The sequence below is a fragment of the Oncorhynchus masou genome, chromosome 1 (genome assembly GCF_036934945.1).
Source record: "Oncorhynchus masou masou isolate Uvic2021 chromosome 1, UVic_Omas_1.1, whole genome shotgun sequence".
NCBI lineage: Eukaryota > Metazoa > Chordata > Actinopteri > Salmoniformes > Salmonidae > Oncorhynchus > Oncorhynchus masou.
In genome coordinates this window covers 25,182,725-25,195,307 of record NC_088212.1, presented here as the reverse complement: position 1 = coordinate 25,195,307, position 12,583 = coordinate 25,182,725, and the positions used below count along the sequence as shown (strand labels likewise).

The 12,583-nt window shown below is 41.4% G+C and overlaps 1 protein-coding gene across 2 annotated transcripts in view; it reads right to left on the bottom strand.

Moving 5' to 3' along the window:
- Nucleotides 1-12,583, bottom strand: part of LOC135540230 (E3 ubiquitin-protein ligase RNF34-like) — a 33,024-nt gene extending 20,441 nt beyond the window's left edge. For both annotated transcript variants that reach the window (XM_064966740.1, XM_064966749.1), the window contains exons 1-2: nucleotides 12,485-12,583; nucleotides 6,027-6,245 (exon numbers count right to left, since the gene is read on the bottom strand). In XM_064966740.1, coding sequence (XP_064822812.1) covers nucleotides 6,027-6,245; nucleotides 12,485-12,490 — 225 coding nt within the window. In that variant the 5' untranslated portion in view covers nucleotides 12,491-12,583. The remainder of the gene's footprint in view (nucleotides 1-6,026; nucleotides 6,246-12,484) is intronic.

Genomic DNA, 12,583 nt, shown 5'->3' with positions numbered 1-12,583 from the left:
GGAAACGACAGAAAGGGCAGGCTCATTCCTCTCGCATTCACAGCCATATAAGGAGACAATGGAAAACGGAGCCTCAAAAATCCTGCTGATTTCCTGGTTGCCGTTTCATCTTGGTTTTGCCTGAAGCTCCCGTTCTAGGGCACCCACAGGCAATATCTTTGCAGTTCTGGAAACGTCAGAGTGTTTTCTTTCCAAAGCTATCAATTATATGCATAGTCGAGCATCTTTTTGTGATAAAATATCTTGTTTAAAACGTTTTTCATCCAAAAATGAAAAATGAAATTGCGCCCCAGAGTTTCAAGAGGTTAACCAACACAAAAACATCCTATGGCGTTCTGCATTAGCATCGAACAGCCCCCGTGATATGCAACTTTTCAGGGAAGCTAGAAACCAATATACACAGGCAGTTGGAAAAGCCAAGGCTAGCTTTTTCAAGCAGAAATTTGCTTCCTGCAACACAAACTCCAAAAAGTTCTGGGACACTGTAAAGTCCATGGAGAATAAGAACACCTCCTCCCAGCTGCCCACTGCACTGAAGATAGGAAACACTGTCACCACCGATAAATCCACTATAATTGAGAATTTCAATAAGTATTTTTCTACAGCTGGTCATGCTTTCCACCTGGCTACCCCTACCCCGGTCAACAGCACTGCACCCCCCCCCCCCCCCACAGCAACTCGCCCAAGCCTTCCCCATTTCTCCTTCTCCCAAATCCAGTCAGCTGATGTTCTGAAAGAGCTGCAAAATCTGGACCCCTACAAATCAGCCGGGCTAGACAATCTGGACCCATTTCTTTCTAAAATTATCTGCCAGAATTGTTGCCACCCCTCTTTCGTGTCGTCTGAGATTCCCAAAGATTGGAAAGCAGCTGCGATCACCCCTCTCTTCAAAGGTGGGAGGGGGCACTCTTGACCCAAACTGCTACAGACTTATATCTATCCTACCCTAACTTTCTAAGGTCTTTGAAAGCCAAGTCAACAAACAGATTACCAACCATTTCTAATCCCACCATACCTTCTCCGCTATGCAATCTGGTTTCAGAGTTGGTCATGGGTGCACCTCAGCCACGCTCAAGGTCCTAAACGATATCTTAACTGCCATCAATAAGAAACAATACTGTGCAGCCGTATTCATTGACCTGGCCAAGGCTTTCGACTCTGTCAATCACCACATCCTCATCGGCAGACTCGACGGCCTTGGTTTCTCAAATGATTGCCTCGCCTGGTTCACCAACTACTTCTCTGATAGAGTTCAGTGTGTCAAATCTGAGGGTCTGTCCGGGCCTCTGGCAATCTTTATGGGGGTGCCACAGGGTTCAATTCTTGGACCGAATCTCTTCTCTGTATACATCAATGATGTCGCTCTTGCTGCTGGTGAGTCTCTGATCCACCTCTACGCAGATGATACCATTCTGTATACTTCTGGCCCTTCTTTGGACACTGTGTTAACAACCCTCCAAGCAAGCTTCAATGCCATACAACTCTCCTTCCGTGGCCTCCAATTGCTCTTAAATACAAGTAAAACTAAACGCATGCTCTTCAACCGATCGCTGCCTGCACCTGTCCAACATCACCACTCTGGACGGCTCTAACTTAAAATATGTGGACAATTACAAATACCTAGGTGTCTGGTTACTGTAAACTCTCCTTCCAGATTCATATCAAACATCTCCAATCCAAAGTTAAATCTAGAATTGGCTTCCTATTTCGCAACAAAGCCTCCTTCACTCATACTGCCAAACATACCCTTGTAAAACTGACCATCCTACCAATCCTCGACTTCGACGATGTCATTTACAAAATAGCCTCTAATACCCTACTCAATAAATTGGATGCAGTCTATCACAGTGCCATCCGTTTTATCACCAAAGCCCTATATACTACCCACCACTACGACCTGTACGCTCTCATTGGCTGGCCCTCACTTCATACTCGTCTCCAAACCCACTGGCTCCAGGTCATCTACAAGACCCTGCTAGGTAAAGTCCCCCCTTATCTCAGCTTGCTGGTCACCATAGCAGCACCCACCTGTAGCATGTGCTCCAGCAGGTATATCTCTCTGTTCACCCCCAAAACCAATTCTTCCTTTGGCCACCTCTCCTTCCAGTTCTCGGCTGCAAATGACTGGAACGAACTACAAAAAACTCTGAAACTGGAAACACTTATCTCCCTCACTAGCTTTAAGCACCAGCTGTCAGAGCAGCTCACAGATTACTGCACCTGGACATAGCCCATCTATAATTTAGCCAAACAACTACCTCTTTCTCTACTGTATTTATTTTGCTTCTTTGCACCCCATTATTTCTATCTACTTTTCACATTCTTCCACTGCAAATCAAACATTCCAGTGTTTTACTTGCTATATTGTATTTACTTTGCCACCATGACCTTTTTTGCCTTTACCTCCCTTATCTCACCTCACATTGTATATAAACTTATTTTTCTACTGTATTATTGACTGTGTTTTGTTTTACTCCATGTGTAACTCTGTGTTGTTGTATGTGTCGAACTGCTTTGCTTTATCTTGGCCAGGTCGCAATTGTAAATGAGAACTTGTTCTCAACTTGCCTACCTGGTTAAATAAAGGTGAAATAAATCAAGTGCATTCGAAAAGTATTCAGACCCATTGACTTTATCCACATTTTTTTACTTTATGACCCAATTCTAAAATGGATTTAAATATTTTTTCCCTTTGTAAGAATATTTCCAAGATAAATACAGGTCAATAGAGTACTAAAGGTCAAGAGGAATAAAAGTCAATAGAGTACTAACGATCCATGGAAATAGTGTTTTTTTTCTATTATAGGGGATTAATGATTAATGGGTCAGAGACATGGGAGGAATTTCAGTCTGGGACTCATAGCTACATGACAAGTTCTCATTGGTCCAAATTGTTTATACATTGAACCTGAAATAGGATACTTGGCCCAGTTTTATTGCAAGGAATTCTAACTGGTCAACCACAGGCTAGGGCTGGGTTATAAAACTACATCCTGTCCCTTTGTTCTGAGGAGAGAATCACAGGACCGAATCACAGTTCAAGTATTGTGGAGAGGGGTGTGAGGAAGGCAGGCTGGGCAGTTACTACAATGTGATAGTGACCGGCACGTTAGATTTGAGAAAATCAGACTTTCACTTTATGAGTGACACAATGCTTAACTATTGCATACTACTCTCTAATGCAGTAGGGGAAGCAGTCAGACAAGTAAAATAGGCGTGGGGAATAACTACCGAGGGGGTACATGACGTAGTGCCAGTGGGTGATGGTAAAAAAATATTTTAGAGACATTCTAGCCAAAATGGGAAGGTCCTTATCAAGTTTTGCTCATAACGAGGTCAGCAGTAAAAGTCCAGGGAACATTGCGATGGATACATGTCACCCATTACAAAGTTGTCCATTTTGATGACACGGGGGATTGATTAGCAACCAGGGGCGACTCTCGGGTGAAGAAGCATAGTAAGATGATCAGAAACTGATAATCTTCTATGTTGTACACAGCAATCGTCATATTATGGATATCTAGGTGAAACGTCCAACTTTTCACTGTAAATTGGGACATATTTAGTTAGGGAAATCTGTGAAATATCAATTTCTCTTGAAACCAGGACATGTTAGTTATTTTCACTTTTTTGTTTCCTTCTTTACAGGTTATAAGAATATATTGTCTGAAGCTGCAGTACTATCCCTTGACCCAAGGACTGTACCTGAAACGACACAAGATCACCGGTGAAGTGTTCATTAGAGAAGTCCTTATCAACCAGCGGAATGGAAGAAGAATTCCTCACTACCGGCAGACTGTCAGAACGTCATCTCTAATAGTTCTCAATTTGGGACTGATACCAGTGTGGAAGAGCTGGTCACTTTTAAAGGACATGGTGAATGATTACCTTGTCTACAAGAAAATAATATTCAATCGTCCTATTGGCAATCATTTTTTGTGTGAGTTTCCTCCTAATACAGGATGTGGTAGGAATCGTAAGGGACATCAATACACCTGTTTAATACTTATTTTCTATAACTTTGTTTGAAATCAATTTCTCGTTGTAAAATATGCCCTTTGTGTTATAGAAATGCAATGTGTTTAATGTAAATTATTTTATGTTTAATGCTAATGTTTTTTTATTCATGTTTTCTAAAAATACATTTTAAGTATATATTTTTTTTAAATGGTTTAGCGGAGAGTGTAAGAAGATTTCCAAGTTCTCATTGGTCCAAATTGTTTATACATTGAACCTGAAATAGGATACTTGGCCCAGTTTTATTGCAAGGATTTCTAATTGGTCAACCACAGGCTAGGGCTGGGTTATAAAACTACATCCTGTCCCTTTGTTCTGAGGAGAGAATCACAGGAGAAAATCACTGAGGACAGGGGAGAAAGAACATCTACCTCCCCGCATGATTTGTCCTATTTGAATAAACCTATTTTCCTCCCCTGATTTGTGTTGGTCTGTGTTAATTGAAGAGTAACATCAACTGCTAACATCAATCTACACACAACACCCCATGATGAAAAAGCAAAAACAGGTTTTTAGACATTTTTGCAAATGTATTAAAAATAAATTATAGCCGCGAGTCTTCTTGGGTATGAACCTACAAGCTTGGCACACATGTATTTAGGGAGTTTCTCCCATTCTACTCTTCAGATCCTCTCAAGCTCTGACAGGTTGGATGGGGAGCATCGCTGGACAGCTAATTTCAGGTCTCTCCAGAGATGTTAGATCGGGTTCAAGTCCGGGCTCTGGCTGGGCCACTCAAGGACATTCAGAGACTTGTCCCAAAGCCACTCCTGTGTTGTATTGGCTGTGTGCTTAGGGTTATTGTCCTGTTGGAGTTGAACCTTCACCCCAGTCTGAGGTCCTGAGCGCTCTGGAACAGGTTGTCATCAAGGATCTCTATGTACTTTTCTCCATTCATCTTTCCCTCTCCTGACTAGTCTCCCATTCCCTGAAAAACATCCCCACAGCATGATGCTGCCACCACCATGCTTCACCATAGGGATTGTGTAAGGTTTGGAGTGCTGCAGAGATGGTTGTCCTTCTGGAAGGTTCTCCCATCTCCAGAAAAGAACTCTGGAGCTCTGTCAGAGTAACCATAGGGTTCTTGGTCATCTCCCGGTGGCCAGCTCTAGAAAGAATCTTGGTGGTTCCAAATTTCTTCCATTTAATAATGATAGAGGCCACTGTGTTCTTGGACCTTCAATACTGAAGAAATGTTTTGGTACCCTTCCCCAGATCTGTGCAAAAAAATAAAAATGTAAAGTTTTTTGCTTTGTCATTATGGGGTAGTGTGTGTAGAATGATGAGGGGGAAACAAACAATTTAATCAATTTTAGAATAAGGCTGTAATGTAACAAAATGTGGAAAAAGTCAAGGGGTCTGAATACTTTCCGAATGCACTGTAAATCTACACTAAATACATAGCCTAAGTCATTGTCTATTTTTAGCCCACTTAATTAAAACGTGGTTTTCACAAAATACCTATGGTGGTGGAGTGTAGCAATTACAACTGATGTGCCCCAGGCGTGTAGTAAGTGCAGTCTCATGACGTAACTGGCTGCTTTTGGCGTCTCTTATCTTGGCTCTCTGCAAGGACAATTAATGTATTAGGACATAACTAATCAATACTGGCCCTCACTTTACAACATGTACTGTAGTAGAGTGTGTCTGTTTGAGGATGAGTGGCAAAATAAACATGATGGCTACTCAAAAGCCTACTCAAATAAAATCTAAAATAATATTGGTGTATTGAATGTAATAGTCTCTCAGTCCATACCAATTCATAAACTATTCCTTGGATCAAAAACCCTATCAGGTTCCTTCTTGATCACCCCAAGCCTATCAAACAACCCCTAACCATCACCCCAAAGCCCATCAAACAACCCCTAACTATCTGGGACTGGCCTACAATCATATTTGTAAGTCGCTCTGGATAAGAGCGTCTGCTAAATGACTTAAATGTAAATGTATATAGGACATTCACAGTCAGTCTACTAGCTACCCCAATAGTCCCCAAACCAAACACCTACCTTCCTCCTGAAGACCGAGAATGCCTGGCCACAGGCCTTACATACAAGGCTGGGGCTCCCTAAGGTTGTGGGCGGGTATGTGGAGTATCCTGCGCTGGGGGCAAACCGGAAGGGTCCAGCACTGGCTCCGAACCCGGGCTGCTGGCCTCTCACTGCCCCTGTGCCGATGACTTCATTCAGCAGACCACAGCATGAAGCCCACATGGACGAGGCCCCTGCCTGGAGAACACAAAACACAGACAGCAGTTTTCAGACTGCAGAGCTCCACAGATGTGTGAAGGGGTCTCCCCTTCCTCTCCTTTAGCTGAGACCTATCTGTGCAACACCACACAGCCTATAGTCATTTTCACAGTGATACCTACAAACGGATTGGCTAGGTTCTGCAATGTATTGCAACGGTTACTGCAAGTCTGATAACATTTCCTAAAAATAGAGTGGTCATGGAAACACCGACTATTATACTATTATGCAGCCACATGAGAAACATCACGTTGTTATGGCTGAGGAAATTTAAAGCATAAGTTGAGAATGGCACAACAGAATAGACATGCCCAGGGATCGCATGCAGACCAGCCCTAATAGACCTACATCTAGCACATCCTATCATTCTTTCCCTAAATTGGATACTTTGTCTGCAGGGGAAAATTTGAGAGAAAGCAAAGGCATGTAGTGGAGAAATGATTAATGTATCAGATAAACTAACCTCGATGAGTGGCTGCAAATTCTAACTCCATATCTGTTCAATGGAAATATAACACGAGAGAATGCATTCCCCTGTATTACCATGGGAAGATAATTCCACATACTCAATTTCAGTTCAGCTCCTATCTCTATCAATGTTTCCGAACTAGGCTCTATCAAATGGCCATTGCATATTATAATGGTCTCTGTTACATGAACAATAGTACAGTCGTGGCCAAAAGTTTTGAGAATGACACAAATGTTAATTTTCACAAAGTCTGCTGCCTCAGTTTGTATGATGGCAATTTCATATACTCCAGAATGTTATGAAGAGTGAAGAGATGAATTGCAATTATTTGCAAAGTCCCTCTATGCCAAGTCAAATGAACTGAATCCCCCAAAAACATTTCCGCTGCATTTCAGCCCTGCCACAAAAGGACCAGCTGATATCATGTCAGTGATTCTCTCGTTTACACGTGTGAGTGTTGACAAGGCTGAAGATCACTCTGTCATGCTAATTGAGTTTGAATAACAGACTGGAAGCTTCAAAAGGAGGGTGGTGCTTAGGATCATTGTTCTTTCTCTGTCAATCATGGTTATCTGCAAGGAAACACGTGCCGTCATCATTGCTTTGCACAAAAAGGGCTTCACAGGCAAGGATATTGCGGCCTGTAAGATTGCACCTAAATCAACCATTTATTGGATCATCAAGAACTTCAAGGAGAGCGGTTCAATTGTTGTGAAGAAGGCTTCAGGGTGCCCAAGAATGTCCAGCAAGCGCCAGGACTGTCTTCTAAAGTTGATTCAGCTGCGGGATCCGGGCAGCATCAGTACAGAGCTTGCTCAGGAATGGCAGCAGGCAGGTGTGAGTGCATCTGCACGCACAGTGAGGCGAAGACTTTTGGAGGATTGCCTGGTGTCAAGAAGGGCTGCAAAGAAGCCACTTCTCTCCAGGAAAAACATCAGGGACAGACTGATATTCTGCAAAAGGTACAGGGATTGGACTGCTGAGGACTGGGGTAAAGTCCTTTTCTCTGATGAATCCCCTTTCCGATTGTTTGGGGCATCCAGAAAAAAGCTTGTCCGGAGAAGACAAGGTGAGCGCTACCATCAGTCCTGTGTCATGCCAACAGTAAAGCATCCTGAGACCATTCATGTGTGGGGTTGCTTCTCAGCAAAGGGAGTGGGCTCACTCACAATTTTGAAAGAACACAACCATGAATAAAGAATGGTACCAACACATCCTCCGAGAGCAACTTCTCCCAACCATCCAGGAACAGTTTGGTGACGAACAATGCCTTTTCCAGCATGATGGAGCACATTGCCATAAGGCAAACGTGATAACTAAGTGGCTCGGGGAACAAAACATCAACATTTTGGGTCCATTGCCAGGAAACTCCCCAGACCTTAATCCCATTGAGAACTTGTGGTCAATCCTCAAGAGGCAGGTGGACAAACAAAAACCCACAAATTCTGACAAACTCCAAGCATTGATTATGCAAGAATGGGCTGTCATCAGTCAGGATGTGGCCCAGAAGTTAATTGACAGCATGCCAGGGTGGATTGCAGAGGTCTTGAATAAGAAGGGTCAACACTGCAAATATTGACTCTTTGTATCAACTTCATGTCATTGTCAACAAAGGCCTTTGAAACTTGTGAAATGCTTGTAATTATACTTCAGTATTCCATAGTAACATCTGACAAAAATATCTAAAGACACTGAAGCAGCAAACTTTGTGAAAATATATATTTGTGCCATTCTCAAAACTTTTCGCCACAACTGTACTATGCGGTAGTAAAAAAAAAAATCAAAAAAATAAATAAAGGAATATGACCAAAAGTGGACACCTGCTCTCATTCCAAAATCATGGGCATTAATATGGAGTTGGTCCCATTTGCTGCTATAATAGCCTCCACTCTTCTGGGAAGGCTTTCCACTAGATGTTGGAATATTGCTGCGGAGACTTGCCTCCATTCAGCCACAAGAGCATTAGTGAGGTCAGGCACTGATGTTGGGCGATTAGGCCTGGCTCGCAGTCAGCGTTCCAATTCATCCCAAAGGTGTTTGATGGGGTTGAGGTCAGTGCTTTGTGCAAGCCAGTCAAGTTCTTCCACACCGATTTCAACAAACCATTTCTCTATGGACCTCGATTGGTGCACGGGAGCATTGTCATGCTGAAACAGGAAAGGGCCTTCCCAAACTGTTGCCACAAAGTTGGAAGCATAGAATCGTCTAGAATGTCATTGTATGCAGTAGCTTTAAGATTTCCCTTCACTGAAACTAAGAGGCCTAGCCTGAAACATGAAAAACAGCCCCAGATCATTATTGCTCCTCCACCAAACTTTACAGTTGGCACTATGCTTTGGGGCAGGTAGCGTTCTTCTGGCAACCGCCAAACCCAGATTCGTCCGTCAAACTGCCAGATGGTGAAGCCAGAGAATGCGCATCCACTGCTCCAGAGTCCAATGGCGGCAAGCTTTACACCACAGCAGCCGACGCTTGTCATTGTGCATGGAGATCTTAGGCTTGTGTGCGGCTGCTCGGTCATGGAAATCCATTTCATGAAGCTCCCGACGAACAGTTATAGTGCTGACGCTGCTTCCAGAGGCAGTTTGGAACTCGGTAGTGAGTGTTGCAACTGAGGACCGAATATTTTTACACGCTACAAGCTTCAGCACTTGGCAGTCCCATTCTGTGAGCTTGTGTTGCCTACCACCTCACGTTTGAGCCGTTGTTGCTCATAGACATTTCTACTTCACAATAACAGCACATACAGTTGTCCAGGGCAGCTCTAGCAGGGCAGAATTTTTACAAACTGACTTGTTGTAAAGGTGGCATCCTATGACAGTGCCAAGTTGAAAGTTGCAGAGCTCTTCAGTAAGGCCATTCTACTGCCAATATTTGTCTATGGAGATTGCATGGCTGTGTGCTTGATTGTATACACCTGTCAGCAATGGGTGTGGCTGAAATAACCGAACCCACTAATTTGATTTTGTATATATTAGTGTAGTTACTCAGGCAACAGGTCAATTGCTATATTATGATTGTTACAAATGTTCTAATAACTTTGCATTTTCTGCTCTCAAGTTGTTAGTCTTTTTAATGGATGTGTTGCCAGGGTGTTTCTCTTGAAGATGCAGTTTCTCCTGGTACATTGACCTGTATCTGCATTGAGTCCCCTGCTGATCTAGTTCTACCAATAATCATTCATTCATATCAGCAAACTGACTCAGTTGTCACTCAGTTTGAGATTGTATTATGATGAAATTAAATACAGTACTTGTTCAATAATCTTTACTAATACATATTGATTGAAGAGAGATAGTACAACAATTACAAAATTGCATTAGGTGGGCAACAATGTGATGATTGTTTTTGAACAGTATAACTCCCGCTATAAACTTGGCTAAACATAATTTGATAGATGCACACACACAGACACACACGTTCATGTTTTTAAATGTATGTAAATTGTGAAGTCTTTTGTCTGTAATGTTTTTTTCATCATGTGTCGTACCCCAGTAAGACTAGCTGTCGCCATTGGCGTCAGCTAATGGGGATCCTAATAAATCAAGTCAAAATTATGCCCAATGAATGAACTTCATGATTTCTACAGATGTGCAACCAAACAGCCTACAGACAATGGTAACATACATTAAACAAATAGAATCATTCATTGACAGGAGGCGTGCTTCCTAGGAGGGAGGATTTGAACTATGCTATAAATATCCATTCAAATCACAGATATCAGTCACAAGCAAGGAAAGATTTCAATCAATCTGCTGTGCTTTCACAAAGCTGGCTACAACTAGCAGTAGGTACAGATGCAAAACATCAAGCTACCCTTGGTCTTGGGGGCAATCTTCAATAGTACTGATATTGCAAATTAAAGCTGGTTAATGAGAATTTCCTAGATGAGTAGATAAGTGTAATCTAGTTAGCTCTTACAGTTAGAAAATAAAATCTAGCTAATAGTAGCTAGCTAACCTTATTTCGGCATCATTGTAACTTAGCTAGCTACAGTGCCTTCTGAAAGTATTCATACCCCTTGACTTATTCCACATTTTGTTGTGTTGCAGCTTGAATTCAAAATTAATTAAATATATATTTTTAAATCTCACCCATCCTCACACAATACCCATTATTGACAAAGTGAAGAAAAAAATTTACACATTTTTTTCAAATGTATTGAAAATGAAATACAGAAATATCTCATTAATATAAGTATTCACACCTCTGAGTCAATACTTTATAGAAACACCTTTGGCAGCGATTACAGCTGAGAGTCTTTCTAGGTAAGTCTCTAAGAGCTTTCCACATCTGGATTGTGAAACACTTGACCATTATTCTTTTCAAAATTCTTTAATCTCTGTTAAATGTGTTGTTGATTATTGCTATAGAACTATTTTCATGTTTGTCATAGATTTTCAAGTAGATATAAATAAAAACTGTAACTAGGCCACTCAGAAACATTCAATGTCATCATGGTAAGCAAATCTCATTATGGTAAGTAATATCTGGCCTTGTGTTTAGGTTATTGTCCTGCTGAAAGGTGCATTTGTCTCCCAGTGTCTGTTAGAAAGGAGATTGAACCAAGTTTTCATCTGGGATTTTTCCTGTGCTTAGCTCTACTCTACTTTCTTTTTATCCCAAAAAACTCCCTAGTCCTTGCAGATGACAAGCATACCCATAACATGATGCAGTCACCATGTGGTACTCAGTGATGTGTTGGATTTGCCACAAACATAAACATAACACTTTGTATTCAGGACATAAAGTATATTTATTTGCCACATTTGTGCCTTATTGCAAACAGGATGCATGTTTTGGAATATTTGTATTTTGTACAGGCATTCTTTTCACTCTGTCATTTAGGTTAGTATTCTGGAGTAACTACAATGTTGTTGATACATCCTCAGTTTTCTCCTATCACAGCCATTAAACTCTGTTTTAAATTCACCATTGGGCTCATTGTGAAACCCTGAGCCGGACACTGAGTTAGCAAGGATGCCTGTATATTTGTAGTGACTGGGTGTATTAATACGCCATCTAAAGTGCAAATAATAACTTCAACATACTCAAAGGAATAGGTGCCCTACTTTGCGAGGCTTTGGAAAATATCCCTGGTCTTTGTGGTTGAATCTGTGTTTGAAATCCACTGCTCGACTGAGGGACCTTTTACAGATAACTGTATGTGTAGGGTACATAGATGAGGTAGTCATTCAAAAACCATGCTGAACACTATTATTGCACACAGAGTGAGTTAATGCAACTTATTATGTGACTTGTTTAACCTATGTTCACTCCTTAACTTATTTATGCTTGCCATAACAAATAGTTTGAATACTTACTGACTCAAGACATTTCAGCTTTTAATTTTTGATTAAAAATAATCAAAAAACATAATTCCACTTCGACATTATTGGGTTTTGTGTGTTGGCCAGTGACACAAATGTCAATTTAATACATTTTAAATTCAGGCTGTAACATAAAATGTGTAAAAAGGACAAGTGATGTGATACTTTATTTAGGCACTGTACATACTGACAGTACAGTAGCTGGCAATAACGTTAACTGCATTAGCTAGCCAAGAGCTAGAGATGATTGAGCTCAGATCATTCAACATAGCTAGCTAGCTATATCTATCTGGGTAGATAGCTAGAGCTAGCTATCTAGCTAACACATTTGCTGACAGTCAACTAGCTTGGCAGCAATCACCTATTAATTATTGAGGAAAGTGTCATTTCAACTACAAATAATTGTGAAATAATTGTACCTTCATAGCAACTCCGAGTTGTGGAATGTGTGGCAATAAATGGATAGTCTGACCATTGCAAAAACTCAGGAATCCTCACTTCATGTACATCTTCCTTCT